Consider the following 20,187-nt stretch of genomic DNA (forward strand, 5'->3'; position numbering starts at 1 on the left):
CTACCGCCGTAGTCTATGCCTCTTTATGTGATCACACACAATTCTGAAATATTTCCTAATCTGGAAAATGTTTCGTTTTTTTCAGCCAGCGGTTCTATAATAGTCTACAATCTGTGCCGCAAATGATCAGACATCAGAAGCATGGGCATAGCCTGTAACTTTGATGATCCGCGAAGCAATTGCATCGGAGAGGAGCCCCTAATGCTGCAGATAAGAGACAGAGAAAGGCACAGAACACAGTTGCATGTCCAGTGTAGCCATGGGTCTGGTGAATATACACGAATCCGGCGAAACTACCGGAAGTAAGCGGGCGCCATTACTGAGCTGTTGCTAGGTAGCATTGCGCCAGTGACTCCTATTGGATTGGTTGCGTCCAATGAGACCGTGTTCCGTTTTCAATTGTTCCAATAGCAGCAATAAAATTACCAGTTGGAAGAAAAAACAATGTGAGATACACAAAATACCCCGGGTCGACTGCCTCTGTCTGATAGCTTAACGTTACCATACGGTTTGCACTAGAAAATGCTACTTCCAATAGCAGCAACTGGAATCCATGCATTTCCACGGAATTATTTTTGGAATCTGATCCCTTATCATACCTGTTCATTCGTACTCATCGCTCAACTTATCGTGACTAAATTGAAGATGGCGGCGAACGGTAAACTTCCTGAAGGTACTGTCTGTATAAATCGTCTTGTAAATAAACTACCAGTGCTTTTTCAAAGTTCTTAATGTCTCGTTTTAAATGTCAAGGCCCTCGGAAGTCTACCAATGAAGTGTGGAGCTCCTTTGAGCCTCGTAAATAGTGTAAAACAGTGATTTATTTGCATGGCTAGGCCGATGCCTGAGGCAACCCATCAAAAAACTGTTGGTAGCATCGGCTAACTAGCGACCCTACATCCTTTCCTAGATGGCTAGCTAGTAATAAACTAGCAAAACGTGCTTTACTCACGGGAGTTCCAATTTGCAACTCGACAGAATCACTTTTCTTTCTTATTCAAAGTTGAGTTTGAGGTAGACTAATATCTTATGGATATAACTAGACGTAAAGTATTGACTTTTCATAAGTATTTCGTTATTATTATGACCGCCGCGCAGCGAAACGGCGGTCATATAGGTTTAGTCAGAATTCTTTTTTTTTTTTTTTTTTTCGCATGTCCAAATTTCCGTCAATGATTCCCGGGACACTGAAAGACCGGGGTAGACGAAACTTGGTGGGCATGTAACCCCATATGAATAGCATGGAACCATCGTTTTTCGTTTTGATCTGTAGCCCCCCCGCTGGACTGCACCCCCCGAAAGGAGGGTAGGGCAGACACAGTTTTCTGTGAATATCTCGAGAACCGTAAGGTTTAGGAGGACCATTTTTTTTTGTATGTTGATCTCAAGGGGCCATGTCAACCCATTCCATAACCACTCATTTCATGTAAAGCGCCACCTAGTTAAACACAAAAAAGTAAAAATGAGGTGTTGTAATCGCAGGTATCTGTGACCTAACATAGTCAAAACTGCACGAAATTGGAAGTGTAGGATCATTATGACACCCTCTGAATGCACGCCAAGTTTCGTGGAATTCCGTTCATGGGGGGCCACACAATAAATTAATTTATGTTACTATATACCAACTGGCCTGTAGGTGGCCGGAGACAGTTTTCTGTAAATATATCGAGAACCGTAGGGCCTAGGAGGTCCACCTTTTTTTTGTATGTTGGTCTTAAGGGGGCATGTCAACCCATCCCATTACCACTTATTTCATGTATAGCGCCACCTAGTTAAAAATTAAAAAGCAAAAAATTAGGTGTTTTCATCACAATATCTCTGGCTGACATGGTGAAAACTGCACGAAATTGAAAGTGTAGGATCATTATGACACCCTCCGAATGCATGCCAAGTTTTGTGAACTTTCGTTCATGGGGGGCCTTACAATAAAATAATTTATGTGTACATTTAGTGACCGTACACCAACAAGGATTCCCGTAACACTGAAAGGCCGGGGTACACGAAACTTGGTGGGCATGTAACCCCACATGGATAGCATGGAACCGTCATTTTTCGTTTTGATCTGTAGCCCCCCCCGCTGTACTGGACCCCCCGAAAGGAGGGTAGGGCAGACACAGTTTTCTGTGAATATCTTGAGAACCGTAGGGCCTAGGATGACCAATTTTTTCCGTATGTTTGCCTCCAGGGGTCATGTTAACCCATTCCATGTGCACACATGTGCATAAACAGATACACACGCACACACATACATTCACAGTAATCATACGTATGACACATACTCACACAGTAGACATATGTACGCATGCATGCACATGCACAAACACACATACGCAGGCAAACACACACACACACACACACACATAAACATAAACGTGTACACGCACACATGCACACAATTCAAGAATTTCTCAGAATTATGAACAGGCAAGATGGGGGTGGGGTTGTATAAAATGAATTTTACATGTGAAATCTAATCATGTTTTGGTACTTGTTGTCTAGCAGATACCAGTGAGAATTGAGTGTGGCTAATGCAATTTATTGAGACAGTTAGAATCATATAGGCCTTTCAGCATGATTTATTTTTGTGCATGTAACATGTAACCCCACATGGATAGCATGGAAACATCGTTTTTCGTTTTGATAGCAGGTGGCAACACCATGTGACGGTCATGCCATGTACTGCTCTGTGTACTTCCACTGGTATTTCGCTGTGTTCATTAGTGGAAACCCATGTAAGTCCCTAAGGCGGAGGTTATGGTATAAATGAGCTATGTATTCATGATGGAACAAATAGTAGCCACTGAACCGCAACTGCTAGATACACCTTCAAACATCAATATGTGAATGTAACTTTGATCAAAAATCAATCATACATAATAGTCTTGCTACATGAAATGTTACTTGGTATATTATTGTATGTGGATATGTTTAAATGCTACTTCATGATGTTACAACATATTACAGTATTACATGGAAAATATGCCTGAAATCATGGAAAACGTTTCTACTTTTAAATTCTTTATTCTTTCTGGGCTGCAGGACTCAGGAGTTTACAAGCCTCTGTACTTCTTGTTGGCGTTTGTCCTTTACATCCTCATTATTATAGTCAACTTAACTTTGATTTTTATTGTGACAGTGGATAAAAGCCTCCATGAGCCCATGTACATTTTCATCTGTAATCTGTGTGCAAATGGACTTTACGGGACTGTTGGTTTTTATCCCAAATTTTTGCTGGACTTGCAATCTGATATTCACATGATAAGCTACAGTTGGTGCCTGCTTCAAACATATGTGATTTATAGCTCTGCGCTGTGTGAAATGTCAGTTTTAACCGTGATGTCTTATGATCGCTATGTGGCAATTTGCAGACCACTGCAATACCACAGCATTTTCACTCCACGTGCCGTGTCAAAGTTGCTTGTATTAGCCTGGTCCTACCCTCTTTTGTCGTCAGCAATAGTTTTTCTCCTTACTTCTAGAATACCCATTTGTAGATCTTACATCCATAAACTATTCTGTGACAATCCTTCAATACTAATGCTGGGATGTTATCAAGCAATAGCCAACCAGGTATGGAGCATGGTGGTTATTACAGTATATCTTATACAGTTTGTCTTAACTTTAGTTTCTTATGCTCATATTGTCAAAGTTTGTATATCATCCAATGAGGGTAGAAAAAAATTCAGTAAAACTTGTGTTCCGCATATAGTGGTTATGGTCATATATATTGTGACTGTATTGTTTGATGTATTTTACAGCTGGGATGGTTCACTACATCTTCCAATTGGTGTACGTAATGCATTGGCTATACAATTTCTGATTCTTCCCCCACTATTAAACCCATTAATTTATGGCCTCCAACTTCCACAGATTCGAAAAGTACTATGTAGACAAAGTTGTAGACATAAAGTGTGTTATCTTAGAAATAATGCATGATTGTTGTTTGAACCATGTCCTTGTTTGATTATCCTGGTCTTAAATGAAATGAAATATAAGAACGGCTTTATAAGTTGAGGGGACACTGTGACTAAAATTTATTTTTTCACAATTATTTATTTATCATTGCTTTTACTTTTCCTCTAATATTTATCTACCCATCATTATTAGTTACTATATTTACTCAGTTTACTTGATCATGATTTGATATCTAACAATTGAAATGAATATGGCCTACAACAGAAGTTATGAAATGTATTAAGGCAGTGACAAAGTAAAGTTGGCCATATTTAAATAAGAGCTTACATTATTGTATTGGCCTATATTTACCTTCCAATATAAGAAGACATAAAATTGCTTTGTTGAATAGGTAATTTATTATTTGTCCATATCGGCTGAATTTTGTGAATAAACAGTACTATGCAAAATATGAATCATTATTACTATTAAGAGGACACTTTAACAAGACAAATTCAGTTCATAAATACCAAGCGGTTCTACTGTATTCATACTGAGGCCAAAAGACCTCTCTACGGAGCAATGAGTTAACCATATCCCGGAGTGAGATCTTTTTCTATGCCTTAAAACTTAGGTGATGGTGCTGTGATTAGCATGTACATGATGTCGAGCAATGGCATAGTTTATGTTATGTGTATGTATTGCAGTCTTGTGTTCAGAGATGTGAGTCTTTAAATATGTTTTAGTTTGACCAACATACACCAAACCACAAGGACATTTCAATATATTTAAGCACTAAATGAGTGGGAGTGGGGTTGGTAAAGGACATCCCCACGGCTATTATTTTGCCATAGGTACGAGGTCAGTGGTGGAAGAAGTACTGAAACTCAAAAGTTGTTGAGAAGGTGTCTTTATGATAAGGTTCAGTTTCACTTGCGCAGACGGGTAGGCTACATTGAATGAGTGCTCACATTACTACCGCCGTAGGCTATGCCTCTTTATGTGATCACACACAATTCAGAAATATTTCCTAATCTGGAAAATGTTTCGTTTTTTTCAGCCAGCGGTTCTATTATAGTTTACAATCTGTGCCACAAATGATAAGACGTGACAGAAGCATGGGCATAGCCTGAACTTTGATGATCCGCGAAGCAGTTGCATCGGAGAGGAGCCCCTAATGCTGCAGATAAGAGACAGAGAAAGGCACAGAACACAGTTGCATGTCCAGTGTAGCCATGGGTCTGGTGAATATACACGAATCCGGCGAAACTACCGGAAGTAAGCGGGCGCCATTACTGAGCTGTTGCTGGGTAGCATTGCGCCAGTGACTCCTATTGGATTGGTTGCGTCCACTGGGACCGTGTTCCATTTTCAATTGTTCCAATAGCAGCAATAAAATTACCAGTTGAAAGAAAAAACAATGTGAGATACACAAAATACCCCGGGTCAACTGCCCCTGTCTGGTAGCCTAACGTTACCATACGGTTTGCACTAGAAAATGCTACTTCCAGTAGCAGCGACTGGAATCCATGCATTTCCACGGGATTATTTTTGGAATCTGATCCCTTATCATACCTTTTCATTCGTACTCGTCGCTCGACTTATCGTGACTAAATTCAAGATGGCGGCGAACGGTAAACTTCCTGAAGGTACTGTCTGTATAAATAGTCTTGTAAATAAACTACCAGTGCTTTTTCAAAGTTCTTAATGTCTCGTTTTAAATGTCAAGGCCCTCGGAAGTCTACCAATGAAGTGTGGAGCTACTTTGAGCCTCGTAAATGGTGTAAAACAGTGATTTATTTGCATGGCTAGGCCGATGCCTGAGGCACCCCATCAAAAAACTGTTGGTAGCATCGGCTAACTAGCGACCTGATCATGTTTCAACACACATAAGGTCAATATCACACCGGAATTCTCCTTTAAGATGCTCTCAAGGGGAGCTGTCCACGTTAATAGTTCTGAAATATCCTCTAATTTGATGGTGATGTCAGGTGACTGCAGGTCACAGCTATAGGCTTACTGTTTAAACTTCGGATCTACACTTTAAATCAATACGAAAATAGAAAAAACTTTGACATCCGCATGTAAGCATCCCAAGTAGGCTATATACCACACACAGACATAAATAATAATTATTTAAGATTGGATTGTTGCACCGTTTATGTCTGTGTCACTTAAGAAAGTGAGGAAATGTGTAGGCTTAAATGACATATAAGCCTAGAATAGGCTTAGATTTTGTAGCAGCACAGACTAAACCACATGTTCCTTTCTCTGTTTTTACCTATAGGCCTAATAAAATATAGCCTTCACTTAGCAAAGATAATGGCAAACTATTCTGGCAACGTCTCACTTGATTGCATTTTTGTCCGCTTTTAATCACATTATTATGACCATTAAATGTATGCTATTTTGCACGCTAAAATCTGATTCATCAGAAGTAGGCCTAAACACAATAAAGAATGGGAATGTAAGTTGGTTAATGTTTTCTAAGTTGTAATGCCCCTGTCCTGTTGGTGACCTCAGTGAGAAGTGCCTGTTAAGACGCTCTTAGCCGGTAACGAGAACTCTGGAGCACACGTAGATCTACGAGTGTTTTCACGATGCTCTTAAGCTACGATGGTTTCGGGAAACAGTTGGCAAATCTTAAGACGTTCGTAAGAGGGACTTTACGATGCTCTTAGGCTTACAATGCTTTTGGGGAACAGGGCCCTGGTCTAGACTAGAAATTATGTTTCAAAGATTTAGAAGCTGGGCACGTAGCACTCCAGAATCGTTGGTAGCAACCCAGCCCCCTGGTAAAACAAATGTGTTTATCAGAGAGAAAAAAAACCTCATAAAATCATAAAATGTAACGTAAAAAGTAACAATGGTGTTGTAGAAATGTAGCGGAGTAAAAGTACAGATAATTGCTGCAAAATGTAAGTCAAAAGTATGCACTATAGATTCTACTTAAGTAAAGTACAAATACGTGGAAAATGTATTTAAGTACAGTACCAAAGTATTTGTACTCCACCACTGTATGAGGCAGAAGGCAATTAATAGTAGTTATAGAGATCCGGACCCCACGTGACTACCAGTGTTCGGAACACCATTTTGGCAGTAAAAATGACCAGCGCCAGCGCAGAAGCTTTCAAACCATCGGAGTACACATCTCACTTTAATTCGAATGACATTGAGCTTTATATTAAAAAATTAAATAGATTAAATATTACTGACCCATACAATGCCCCCGGGGTGCTTTTCACAAGTATCTCCGCTGAAAAAGACGTCCCAGATCTGCAGTATCCGGATATATATAACTACCTGATAAACTTTCCATCGTCCTTCTCGGGTGACTCTCTAAAAGCCTACAAAAGTTTGGAGGGTTATAAATGGACTCAGTCTGGCTTTGTAACGAACATCCAGCTGTGGAATCTTCAAGCAAAAACATGCTTTATCATTACTGGAAGGGTAAGTTTCCCAGTTTAATCGGTAGTGTAACGTTAGCATGGCTAGTAGGGGTCCGGGTTGTTTGTTTATGTTAGCTTGGCTAGCTACCGTGTCTGGCTATCTGTAGCTAGTTTGTATCTTTGATGTTCTCAACCAAGGTAGCTGACATTTTTAATTTCATGTAACTTATAGGTTAATCATTCCCAAAGGCTTAATGACCCACAGTTAAAGCCATGGATGGTGGTGAGGAATAATGGGGTTGTCTTGGGAGCCCACTGCAATTGCACAGCTGGACTTGGTGAGAGCTGCTCCCATGTGTCAGCTGTGTTGTTCAGCATATGGCAGCATAACAATGGCAGAAATGAAGCGATAGCTGTAACATCTAAGAAGTGCAAGTGGGCCACCCCAAGTGAGGACTCTGTAAAGAAAGTGGAGTATCAGCAGGGCAAGGACATAATTTTTAACAACTCTCAACAATATAAAAAAGGACAATCTTCGAAAGGTCATTCTGCCCCCCCAGCTTTCCCACCTCTGACCGCTGCTGAGCAAGCCCAACTCTACAACAACCTCTCCCAATGCCGCACACAAGAGGAGCAGATCATCAAACCAGTAGTCCTGTCTGTTGTCAAAGAGTATGCAGCATCCTATGTGCCAAAGGCTGTCATACTGGATCTACCAGAACCCCTCACCAACCTGTATGACAAGCAGGCAAGAGACCTCAACCTGGCAGATTTACAAGATCGAGCAGAAGCACTATTTGAAGACATAACTGTGACCAAAGAACAGGTACAGAACATATTTATTTTGTTTAAAATAACAGGAGCTAATAACTGAAATCTAAAATCTATCATGTACTGCATGTGTACAGTCTGTGCTAACTTAAAATGTTATGTGTAACAGTTTGGATCGTCATGTTTTCAGAGTGATATTGTAGAGGAGGAGACCCGAGCCCAGTCCAAGTCCAAAATCTGGTTTGAGCAAAGGAGTGGTAGGGTAACAGGATCTACCTTCAGAGCAGCCACAAAGACAGATGTCAGAAAGCCTGCAGTGTCTCTGATAAGACAAATATGCTACCCAAAGTCCCATAGTTTCACCCGTGAGGCTACCAGGTATTCATGAGCATAGAAGGATTAGGGTAAAATAGGGCATGCAGTGTGTATCTGCTCCTATGTGTAAAAATGTAATTTCCAGATGGTCAAGTGAATGTGATGTATGTAAAAGAACAGGGAGGGTAAATCCAGGAAGTACTATTCTAAAAAAGCAGGAGTGTAAAACCAAGTAGTATCCTTTTGAAAGTGCAGGGAGGTACCAATGTGGGGTGGCATTACTATTGTCCAAAACTAATGTTATTGTTGTTTCTTCAGATGGGGATGCCAGCACGAGGAATTGGCAAGAAAATACTATGAAATGCAGCATCGCCTCTCACACACGGATGTCATGGTAGAAACAGCTGGATTCAGGATTTCACCCCTGCACCCATTTATTGGGGCCTCACCTGATGGATATGTTTCCTGCAGCTGCTGTGGTTCAGGTGTCATAGAAATTAAGTGCCCATTTTCTGTAAAGGACCTTTCTGTTAATGAGGCAGTAAATTCTGTTGCTCACTTTTGCCTTGAAAAAGATGCGCAAGAAAAAATTAGACTGAAGCGGGACCATGCATACTATCATCAAGTGCAGATGCAGCTATTTGTTACTGACAAACCATATTGTGATTTCATTCTGTGGACTGAAAGGGGAAGCACTTCACCATTTGTTGAACGCATCACACCTGATGTGGCATTCTTTGACAAAGAATTGGAATGTGCTCGTGACTTCTTTAAAAAATGTGTCATTCCAGAGCTGCTAGCCAAGTACTTTTCTGCGCCAAAACCAGCAGCAGCAGCTGATCATAGTCAACAACAGTGGTGCTACTGCCGTGAGCCAGAAGCAGGGAACATGTTGGTTTGTGCATCAGGTTTTTGTTTAGTTAAAAAGTTTCACCAAACCTGCCTTCCCATGAAAAGGGCCCCAAAACAGTGGGTATGTCCCAGCTGCCGAAAAGTAATCAATGCCCAAAAAAGAAAAAAACCTTAGTGAGGAAATGTGAAATGAGTACATAGTAGTAGCTGTTACTGTGCTATCTTATTTATGAATAAACAGTTGTTAAACCAGTATTGTTCTCTTCCCCATCATTAGTATTAAGTATCTGTAGCAATCAGGGATATGAAACATGGGTAGGCCATTCATATCAAACACACCAGAACAAATATCTGGTTGGGTGGAAACTCAAGTTAGAATGGGTGGATGTGAAGCTTGATCTGTAAAGAGAAACAGAATGTGATCGCATTATAATAGTGAGTGATCAAAATGATCAAAAGTAATGTCACAACAAGCAAGCAAGAAGTGAGAGTCACAAAGGTTTATTTGCTAGTTGAGCACATCTGTAGCCAGTCACATCAGTTTACTGTACATCCCCATCACTGGAAGGGCACCACAGATTCAGACACATTTGTAAGTGCACAACATATGCTCACAATCTTGTCAAGGTAGGTCACATCATTTTCTCTGTCTATGTCTGTGAAACTTATAGGGACAGTGCTTTGCAAGACTGTGTATTTTTGACGGAGAACTCCTATTACTCTTTCAATATGTATCCTAAGAGAGGCTAGACATCTGGTGTTCTCCAAATCAACTGGATCTAATTGCTTCTTTCCCCGAGTAAATGCTGGAATCTTTAATTCAGCTTGGCATCTCTGAATGGACTCTTTAACCAGGAAACCTCTGTCTGCTAAAACTACGTCCCCTGGGAGCAAATAAGATAAAAAGTTACTTTGTTCTGTGATGAACTTATCACTTGTGCGACCTCCCCATCCAGTGGAAATGAAACAAATGGAACCTTGAGGGCAAATTGCAATTAAATATTTGATTGTGTGGTGTGATTTGTATGATGAGTAACACTGAGCACTGGCTAGCAATCTACTGGGTTTCTCTAGAAATATTTCAAAACAATCTATTATGCAAACTGTCTTTTCAAAGCTACTGTTTCGAAATGCATATGGAAGAGATTTTCTTAAGTATTCTCTGTCAGGCCACAACACAAGACTTGGCACCAGTCTACAATGCATCACACTAATACAATGTTTGAAGAGCTTTGAAACAGTAGTTGAGTCAATGGCAAAATAAAAAGCCAAAAATTCAAAGGACAAGTTCATTCTGAGCTTTATTAAAGTTAACATGTACTGCTGAAAACATGTTAAACCAGATTTAAGTTTGAGAAAAGGAGCCACAATATGAAAAATTGTCATGAGAATTGAATATGTTGATAAACCAGTGAGAGTATTAACTCTTTTATCATCGTTATGCAAGCTCATCTCATTCAGTGTAGTCCTATTAATTTTTTCTTTCAACAACATATTCTCAGTCCTCAAAGCTTGGCATTCTTGCTCAAGAGATTGGATGCGTTTACCACAGGATTCAGTGCTGCATGGTGGAGTTGCTGGATCATCCTCATGGAGAACAGGCTGGACATCATTTCCAGGTTCTTCATGGGCAGATTCAAAAGGCTCTGTGGTGGGAGTTTGGTCTGCAGTAGGGTCCTTGTTGCCGTCTTGGGGACAATCGGTTGATGCTCTGGTGAAAACACAAAAGTAGTATATTAAGAGTATATGTATACACTACTGATGACAGTTTGTCATTTTTTTTTATCAATCACTCTCTGTTTTCTGCAGTATATACTAGCTTTCTTTAGTAAGTAAGTAAATTGTATTTGTATAGCACATTTACATCATAATAATATATTATACATAGATAGATATTGACAATGACAATGACAATCACATGCATAGTCAGTGGCTGCCAAATGCAAGTCGCTAGGTGTGTGTGATGATTTCAAACCAGTCACAGATGTTATGGTTTTTAGCTCATTGGGTGTTATTAAATCTACAATATATTGTGCGAAAACTTTTTGGTTTATAATTTTACCAAGTCCATGCAAGTGGGGTTTAACAGGTTAAGGAACTTTGATATATTCACCTGGGAGGGATGGCTTTTGCAGATAGCTTTGTCTGCTCTATCTTCTGTAGCTTTGCTTTCTGTCGTCTGTTGAAAACCTCCAGTCTCATTTTTCTTTTCCTTTTCTCTGGAGATGGCACGTAGTTGAAAATAGATGGAACAAAGTCCGGACTCAAGGGATTATCACTCTTTCTCCCTACAAAATAAATAGAAACATTTCAGTATTGAACTGGGTTTTGTTTACTACGTTAGCACTAGCTTACAAAATATGACATTGTTAGCCCCACAAATTGCATGCTGTAATTCAACTAGCTAGTATTAAACTGATCAGAAACCACAATTATAGCCTATTAAATAATTAAGATACTTATGTTAGTAAGCTTTATATTCGGTAACTTACCTGATATGAAGTGATCGCTGCACAAGCGGAATCCAACGGCTGGGGGGTCCCATCTTTCAGTCTTGTTTTGCTTGCTCCTAGCTCTTTTAATGGCACTGATCCACCTAGCTCGCCTCTCCACATCTTTAGGAATGCGGTAAAACGACGAACCTTTCTTTTTCCCTCGTTTATTTGTGCAACCTGGTGCACAACAGTTATCTACCATGTTTAGCCTTCTTCACCACCACAGTCTGCTGAATGCTGCCGAATGCTGCCAAAATGGCGGTGCCCACGGTTTCCTGTCCCGTAACAACGTCATCCCCCGGAACTCAATAATCATAGCCTTTTCGTTTACCGTTGCCAAGCAACGGGACACCACAAAAGAGACGTACGGGGCTTGAAAGTGAACTCGAAAAAAATTATCCAAAATGGCAGAGCTAACTCTAAAATGGCAGTAGTTCTGTATAAACAAATAAGTTCAGGGTTTATGCTTTTATTTTGTAAAATGTAGTCAGAAAGAAGCATTATTACATCAAACAACTCAGGTTTTGTGACTAAAGAAATACTTCTGAGCTTGTGTACGACCGATCTGCCAGCCACGTACTGCTATACAAGACCTGTATCTGTAGGAAGCTTCTTGGTCCAGTATACTGTTTTGTCAAATCAGCGGGCACATTCATGCAGCGCAGATCTGGCTAAACAGATCTGGCTGAATCTTTCAATACAAGTATGTCTTATGTTTAGCCAGATCTGCGCAGCGCTGATTCGGTCGAACGCACCCACCGATTTGACGATACCAGACCAGAAAGCCACGGAATTTTCTTCCTACAGATACAGGTCTTGTAAAACAGTCTTAAAACAGTCTTTTAAAATAAACCCCCGGTACACTTACTAAGTTACTGATGCTTCATTTTATGTGTAGGGGCCCGATATACTACTGCAGAAGTATGGTGCCATTTTGAGCATGATATGTGGTTAAAAAGGTTCCTTTTGGATACGTTTAGCAGCCTTCCCTAAACACTTCCACTATTAGCCTTTTGGCTGGTGGCGCTGAAGCCGGTTAAACTCGGTATTTGGGACAACATAGTCTATAGAGAGCCGAAGTCACGCTCCTTCCGTTAGCCACCATGGGACCTATCTTTCGAAAAAGTATGAACGGCAGTCAATGGTAAAAGAAAAAATATTTTCTGGTCCCGATTATTTATTATATTATTCGTAAAAGTGAATTCCAACATTGTGAAAGATCGTAATTCCAACGACTACAAACCCATCAGTCGCGCTGGTGAGGTTAACCCATTCACAGCCACACCAGATTGTACTTTGGGGTGATGTTTATAACTGTGGGGTCATGTTACCATGTATGGCTGTAGCCATCACAATGAGTCATTAATGAAAACATATGAATTATATGAGATTGAATAAATACTTAAAAGCTACATTTCAAACTGCATTTGCTACCTGGCGTCAAGCCAGACACAAGTCTAGTTCCTATTTTATACCAAACGCAGTGATTGCGTTTCGCCAATTGCGCACCCACAAGCGGGTTTCAAAGAAAAAAATAGGTTTGGTCTGACGTGTAGTCAAGAAAATACTATTTTAATGGCACTAAAAATGTTAACACCACTGACCAAGAGGGGCTGGTTTCCCGAAGCCTTAGCGCTATGTAGTTTGTAAGCATTAAACATTAACAAACTAACATTAAACTCTACCTTAACATTTTCATGAATTTCCCAAAAGGTACTTTGCTACGAATGTCTTTTGTATGTCATTCGTTGGTAAGAGTGGTCTGGAGCACTCTGGGGCCGGTTCCCCGATAACGCTCACTCTTAGCGCGCTAAGAAGACTCAAAAGATATATCTTTCCAAAGTTGTTTATGTTCCTAAGTGTGTTCCCCGAAGTGTCCCTTAGGAAGCTTCTTAACACGCTACCTCTTACGTTCGACGTTACAAAGGCGCTGTCCCAAGTGAAGGTGCTGAATTAGTTGGCATCAATTGCTCAGGAATCGATTTTCTACTTCACGCGAAGGTGCATGACGGCGTTAGGAAAGACAACCCGTTCTATGCAAATTATACATTCCTCAAATTATTCCAGTAACATTTATTATGACCGCCGCTAGCGAAGCTAGCGAAGCGGTCATATAGGGATTGTCAAAGTTTTTTTTTTTTTCCCGTCATCTACTTCCTGAATTTTTGGTCAACGATACCCGGGACACCGAACCACTGGGGCACATGAAATTTGGTGGGTATGTAGCCCCACTAGACTTTTACGGAAAAATTTCGTTTGGTCCCCGGGGGCCACTCCCCCACCGCGCTGGGCCCCCGAAACCCAAAAAATGCAGTTTTTCCTAAATAACTACCTGAACCGTGGCACCGAGGATGAAGAAATTTGTATGGTATGTTGGTCTCAAGGGCCCACATCAACCTAGCCCAGGGGTGGGCAACTAATTTCCCCAAGGGGCCACATGACAAACTGGGACTGTTGAGGAGGGCCGGACCCAAAATACCGAACTTAAGTCTGAACTCAATTCTGTCCAATTCTATTCTGTTCTTGTATAACATTAAGTAAATCATATGGTTTTGTTTACTACTCGTAAGAACAGATAAAAATGTGAGGGAGACCAAGGAAAAACAGCAATAGGCTATTTAATCTATGTCTAGTATTTAATCCTCATTCTCGAAAATGATTTTTTGGCATTGACATTTTTTTTTTCAGTTTTCAAAGGCTGATATAAAAAAGTACTACAATATCTATATAATTAGGCTAGGCCATGAAAATGTGAAGGAGTCAGTACAACCATAGGCCTGTGCCACCATTTCATCAACACAGCAATATTTCATCATTAAATCATTACCATCATTACCATCATTAAATTAACTCTATGCAGAATTAGACTATGAAAATGTGAAGCAGACAATAGTAGGCTGTCATTAGTTAATCAACATGCACAAAGAAAACTATTTTAAAAATGTAGGCTATGTTTTTGCTTTAACTTTATGCACAAAACTGTGATTGGTCAACTCGCCCTGTGTGTTGAGCCGGCTGCTTCAAGCAACCTGTGGGTAGTAGCATCATACTAGTTCGCTAACATAAGCTTTGCAAATAAACTCAGACATATTTTGGTTACAGTGACGGGGTTATCCGAATGTAAACTGTCTATCTGCCAGTAACGTTTTGAAATTAACACTTCGTATCTCCAACAAACAGCAGGAGTTCGTTCTGACAACCTTTGCGGTGGTGAGCGACGCAGACATAAGAGACACAAAACTTTGAAAGGTTTACGCCGACTTAAAGGCAACTGCATTGTGTCGACGCAGAAGCATAAATTCTATTCACCAGCACATCAGTGAGGGTGTTTATTTACATCGTATGCATCCACGCACAAATGTATGGGCGTACAAATAGCAGTCGCTTTCAAAATAAAAGCAACGATATTGATTTGCGTGCATTATCTCTATGCTAGGCTCTTGACTATTGCTCTTTCACGGACCTTACGCGGGCCGGTCAGGGAAAGCCCACGGGCCGGAGGTGGCCCATGTATGACCTAGCCCATAATCACTCATTTGTTTTTTGCACCCCCCGGTAAAAAATGAAAATGCAATATCATTCTGCTTTAATCGCCCCTCTATTCAGTTAAGATGTTCAGAACTGCACCAGATTTTATCACATATACACACGCACACACACACACACACACACACACACACAGGTACGCACATACCATCAGTATTGGTAATTACAATGGCCGATACATAATTACAAATTCAGTAGGATTAAAGGAAAACCAAATATTCATCATAATAATAATTTGGCTGCATTTCTAGTATTGGTGTCACATAGTCGTTTGTCCACCAGATGGCGCATCGTTGCAGTGAGACGTAATTTTGTTGGAAGTTAATCTAAAGTGGGTTGGAAAGACACTACGCTTCCTACAAGGACAAGACTGTAGTTTACCGCTGAGAACGTCTAATAAGGGTAGGATGATTTCTGCATGACATGTAATTCCCATTTCTTCTTGAAGCCGAAATAAATCTGCGAATGTTTATCGGACATGCTTGGTTTTTACTGCAGGTAGGCAACGTTAATCTTAAGTTATATCAATAGCCTAGAGTAGGTAAAACTAGATGTACCGCGTAGCGGTACAAAATATGACCGCCGCTCAGTCCTGCACATCCATTCCGCGAAAATAAATCATATTAATGAATTTGTCTCCATCTTCTACTCCATCCCCCACTCTTGAAACTTTTGTGTATGCTTGTTTGGAATGTGTGTTTGCACACATTCCGCACACAAAGTAGCCTACTGGCGCTGCAAAGGTGAATAGATTTGTTTCTGGGCCAAAAAATCTGTAACATTGTTATAAAACCTTTAAAATCTCTAAACAATCACAAGTAGGGCAGTTCATCACAGTCCATCCATTGCAACTGGACTGATGAAAGGTACACCTGTAGGCTACATTGTATTTGGGAAAAGCAGAAGGTAGCAGCATAATGTATTTATTTATTTATTATTAAACAAAACAATCCCTGTCAGTTCCATGCAGTTTTCAACAGCTATCAAGAAGAGAGGTCATGTCATGGATTTTTGTGAATGTTTCTTCTTCTACATATGCATAAGTTTAGTCATCTAGTTCAAATGATATTCAGCTTTATTGTCAATGCACAAATTAAATACCAGTAGTCTAAAACAAAATGCCGTTTTACCCAGTGGTGCAAATAACTGACATGTCCAAAAGGGCCTTCATGAAATACGTTGCGAGACTGTTCATACACATTTTAACGGGCAAAGTTGAAGAGCTACTGTCCGTTATTGTTTGTGCAAATAATATGCTGATTCATGTTCCCTTGCATTTTGCAACCATGAGGTCCATGGTTAAGCTTAATCTTTTGACGCAATCTTTTGATTTTCACCCAGCCTAGTCCATGGTAGGCGCCCGATAGAAATATTGTTTAATTTTGCGATTGAGATATACACGCACTGGCGCCCCCCCCTGCGACGTGTTCGCCCCCCGGTTTTAGAGCTATTCTAAATGCAAAAATGCATAGAGGGAGTTATGACAAAACCGTGACTGTTAACAAACTATAAGCTATATAAGGTAGGCCCTATGCTAGGCCTATTACACAACACAAATTGTCACTAGGCTATGCTGGCGACCCAAATCAAATCTCAGTTGGAACCAATGGCTTCACCTTACAGTATCAAGCTGCCACCTCTTGGCGAAAAGTTAATAGTTTTGCATATCAGTAGTAATACATTTCACGTAGCTGTGAATCACGGAAAGGGCGAATGAAGTGGACACTTCTAAATGGAACCCAACCCACTGTACAGTAGCTCAAGGTCTGTGGCTAAAGCAGCCATAATGAAAGCGTTATCATTGTTTGGATACTTCACACACACGTGTTTTTTAATCGCATAGACTACAATTACCAAGCTGGAATCAAAGCACATCGACTCCCCTCACACACCCTAAACACGCACTTCGAACAAACAAAAAGCGCCTCAGTCTCACGGAATAGCCATAGGCAAAACTGTATCTGACCGGTGTAACGTTGGTACTAAATCATCCATCGCAAAGAACGATTTTTGTAGCACGTGCAACAAATATGTGTAGGTACAGCCCTGCCCTGAATACATCTCAACGTGTGCTCTAAAACATCTGGTTTAAATGGAGATGTAGATCATCACGGGTGCGTTAATAAATCTACATTGCGGCGAGTTGACACAAATTATTCACTTTGACGAATTTATGTAGTTTCAGTTACTTTACTTTGAGCCATGCTCTTCCTTACTTGAATCACCTTTGAAAATAGAGGATTGAAGTAGCCTATATGGGTGTTTGGAAATGAATGTTGACTCAGATGCTTTTTGAGACCTTGAGCAGAAATGTCCCAGCCCGGTGTTTAGGGTGCATCATAGACAGGTTATCTTTCAGGTAGCCTATATATTTTCCATTAAAAAACCATCACGTAGCGAACGTGTTGTGGCTAACTCACTTAGCTCCTGTTAGTAGCCTAGGTTATGGTCATAAGCAAATGAGATGACAGTCGAAAGATACAATTAGTGCTGTTATCGATTTGCTTGGTAGCCTATAAACGCATTTATGGTTTTCTACAAATACATCAATAATCAAATTGGCCTCCATCACTCAACCATGCTAACGGTAACATTATTTTACCTACGTTCTGCTATTGATAGGATTAACGTAGCCTACCTGCAGTAAAAAACAAGCATGTCCGATAAACATTCTCAGATTTATTTCGGCTTCAAGAGGAAATGGGAATTACATGTCATGCAGAAATCATCCTACCCTTAGACGTTCTCTGTGGTAAACTACTGTAGCCTACAGTCTTGTCCTTGTAGGAAGCGTAGTGTCTTTCCAACCCACTTTAGATTAACTTCCAACAAAATTACGTCTCACTGCAACGATGCGCCATCTAGTGGACAAACGACTACTTATCGCCAATACTGGAAATGCAGCCATGATGATGATGATGAATATTTATTTTGGCTTTCTTTTAATCCTACTGAATTTGTAATTATGTATCGGCCGTTCTAATACCGATAGTATGTGGGTGTCTGTGTGTGTGTGTGCATGTGTATATGTGTGCACCACCATCTACAGGCCAATGAGTGTACAGTCACTAAATGTAAACATAACTTAATTTTTTAGACCCCCCCATGGATGAAATTCTACGAAACTTGGCATACCCCCAGAGAATGTCAGGTTAATCATACACATAAAATTTGGTGCAGTTCTGAACGTCTTTACTGAAGAGAGGGGCGATTAAAGCAGAATGATATTGCATTTTCATTTTTTACCGGGGGGGTGCAAATCACAAATGAGTGATTATGGGCTAGGTTGATGTGGGCCCTTGAGACCAACATACCATAAAAATGTCTTCATCCTCGGTGCCACGGTTCAGGTAGTTATTTAGGAAAAACTGCATTTTTTGGGTTTCGGGGGGCCCAGCGCGGAGGGGGAGTGGCCCCTAGTCTAGTGGGGCTACAAACCCACCAAATTTCATGTGCCCCGGTGTTTCGGTGCCCCGGGTATCGTTGACCAAAATTTCAGGAAGTAGATGACGAAAAAAAAAAAAAAAAACTTTGACAATCCCTATATGACCGCTTCGCGGCGGTCATAATAATTTTACCGTTAGCATTGGTTGAGTGATAGAGGCCAATTTGATTATTGATGTATTTGTAGAAAACCATAAATGCGGTTATAGGCTACCAAGAACATTGATAACAGCACTAATTGCATCTTTCGACTGTCATCTCATTTGCTTATAACCATAACCTAGGCTAGCTACTAACAGGAGCTAAGTGAGTTATCCACACACGTTCGCTAAGTGATGGTACCTGAAAGATAACCTGATGATGCATCCTAAATACCGGGCTGGGACATTTAGCTCAAAGTCTCAAAAAGCATCTGAGTCAACGTTCATTCCCAAACACCCATATAGGCTACTTCAATCCTCTATTTTCAAAGGTGATTCAAGTAAGGAAGAGCATGGCTCAAAGTAAAGTACCTAGGACTGAAACTACATAAATTCGTCAAAGTGAATAATTTGTGTCAACTCGCCGCAATGTAGATTTATTAACGCACCCGTGATCTACCATCTCCATTTAAACCAAATGTTTTAGAGCGCACGTTGAGAGATGTATCCAGGGCAGGGCTGTACCTACACATATTTGTTGCACGTGCTACAAAAATCATTCTTTACGATGGATTATTTAGTACCAACGTTACACCAGTCCAATACAGTTTTGCCTATGGCTATACCGTGAGACTGAGACGTTTTTTGTTTGTTCGAAGTGCGTGTTTAGGGTGTGAGAGGGGAGTCGATGTGCTTTGATTCCAGCTTGGTAGTAGTAGTCTATGCGATTAAAAAACACGTGTGTGTGAAGTATCCAAACAATGATAACGCTTTCATTATGGCTGCTTTAGCCATAGACCTTGAGCTATTGTACAGTGTGTTGGGTTCCATTTAGAAGTGTCGCTTTCTGTGATTCACACAGCTGCGTGAAATGTATTACTACTGATATGCAAAACTATTAATTTTCGCCAAGAGGTGGCAGCTTAAGTCCGCTTGATACTGTAAGCCATTGGTTCCCAAAGGAGATTTTATTTGGGTCGCCAGCATAGCCTAGTGACAATTTATGTTGTGTAATAGGCCTACTATATATAGCTTATAGTTTGTTAACAGTCACGGTTTTGTCATAACTCCCTCTATGCATTTTTGCATTTAGAATAGCTCTGAAACCGGGGGCGAACACGTCGCAGGGGGGGGGGGGGGGGCGCCAGTGCGTGGATATCTCAATTGCAAAATTAAACAATATTTCTATCGGGAGCCTACAATGGACTAGGCTGGGTGAACTCAGCCTGATCTGCCGGCGATTCCTTTTCGATTTCTTAAAAGATTGAGCTTGGTCTGGCGAAAGCCAGACTAACCATGGACCTCATAGTTGCAAAATGCAAGGGAACATGAATCAGCATA

General features: G+C 40.6%; 3 protein-coding genes and 1 long non-coding RNA gene across 4 annotated transcripts in view; 2 read left to right on the top strand and 2 right to left on the bottom strand.

Annotated features, from left to right (window-relative positions):
- LOC143121953 (uncharacterized) overlaps positions 1-20,187 on the bottom strand; it is a 227,219-nt gene that overhangs the window by 127,132 nt on the left and 79,900 nt on the right. The window lies entirely within an intron of this gene.
- LOC143122231 (olfactory receptor 6N2-like) lies at positions 2,980-3,936 on the top strand. The gene has a single exon (XM_076283089.1). It carries the CDS (start codon positions 2,980-2,982, stop codon positions 3,934-3,936), a length of 957 nt encoding a protein of 318 aa, XP_076139204.1.
- LOC143121217 (uncharacterized) lies at positions 6,950-9,420 on the top strand. Its single transcript, XM_076281599.1, has 3 exons — positions 6,950-7,344; positions 7,516-8,109; positions 8,688-9,420. The coding sequence occupies exons 1-3, from the start codon at positions 7,000-7,002 to the stop codon at positions 8,727-8,729; spliced, it is 981 nt and encodes a 326-aa protein (XP_076137714.1). The 5' UTR covers positions 6,950-6,999; the 3' UTR covers positions 8,730-9,420.
- LOC143121216 (uncharacterized) lies at positions 9,604-12,021 on the bottom strand. The gene is made up of 3 exons (XM_076281598.1): positions 11,714-12,021; positions 11,335-11,509; positions 9,604-10,932 (listed from the first exon to the last, which is right to left on the bottom strand). The coding sequence occupies exons 1-3, from the start codon at positions 11,916-11,918 to the stop codon at positions 9,780-9,782; spliced, it is 1,533 nt and encodes a 510-aa protein (XP_076137713.1). The 5' UTR covers positions 11,919-12,021; the 3' UTR covers positions 9,604-9,779.

Source organism: Alosa pseudoharengus, unplaced genomic scaffold (genome assembly GCF_046254945.1).
Source record: "Alosa pseudoharengus isolate Yale_2024_CS ecotype anadromous, Long Island Sound unplaced genomic scaffold, YU_APseudo_1.1 YU_APseudo_1.1_scf_13, whole genome shotgun sequence".
Taxonomy (NCBI): Eukaryota; Metazoa; Chordata; class Actinopteri; order Clupeiformes; family Clupeidae; genus Alosa; species Alosa pseudoharengus.

Coding starts and splice junctions, on each gene's coding strand:
- LOC143122231 (XM_076283089.1), top strand. CDS start 2,980: ATGCCTGAAATCATGGAAAACGTTTCTACTTTTAAATTCTTTATTCTT.
- LOC143121217 (XM_076281599.1), top strand. CDS start 7,000: ATGACCAGCGCCAGCGCAGAAGCTTTCAAACCATCGGAGTACACATCT. Junction 7,345..7,515: donor GCTTTATCATTACTGGAAGG/GTAAGTTTCCCA, acceptor TGTAACTTATAG/GTTAATCATTCCCAAAGGCT. Junction 8,110..8,687: donor TAACTGTGACCAAAGAACAG/GTACAGAACATA, acceptor TTGTTTCTTCAG/ATGGGGATGCCAGCACGAGG.
- LOC143121216 (XM_076281598.1), bottom strand. CDS start 11,918: ATGGTAGATAACTGTTGTGCACCAGGTTGCACAAATAAACGAGGGAAA. Junction 11,510..11,713: donor CAGCGATCACTTCATATCAG/GTAAGTTACCGA, acceptor TTTATTTTGTAG/GGAGAAAGAGTGATAATCCC. Junction 10,933..11,334: donor GCAAAAGCCATCCCTCCCAG/GTGAATATATCA, acceptor TGTTTTCACCAG/AGCATCAACCGATTGTCCCC.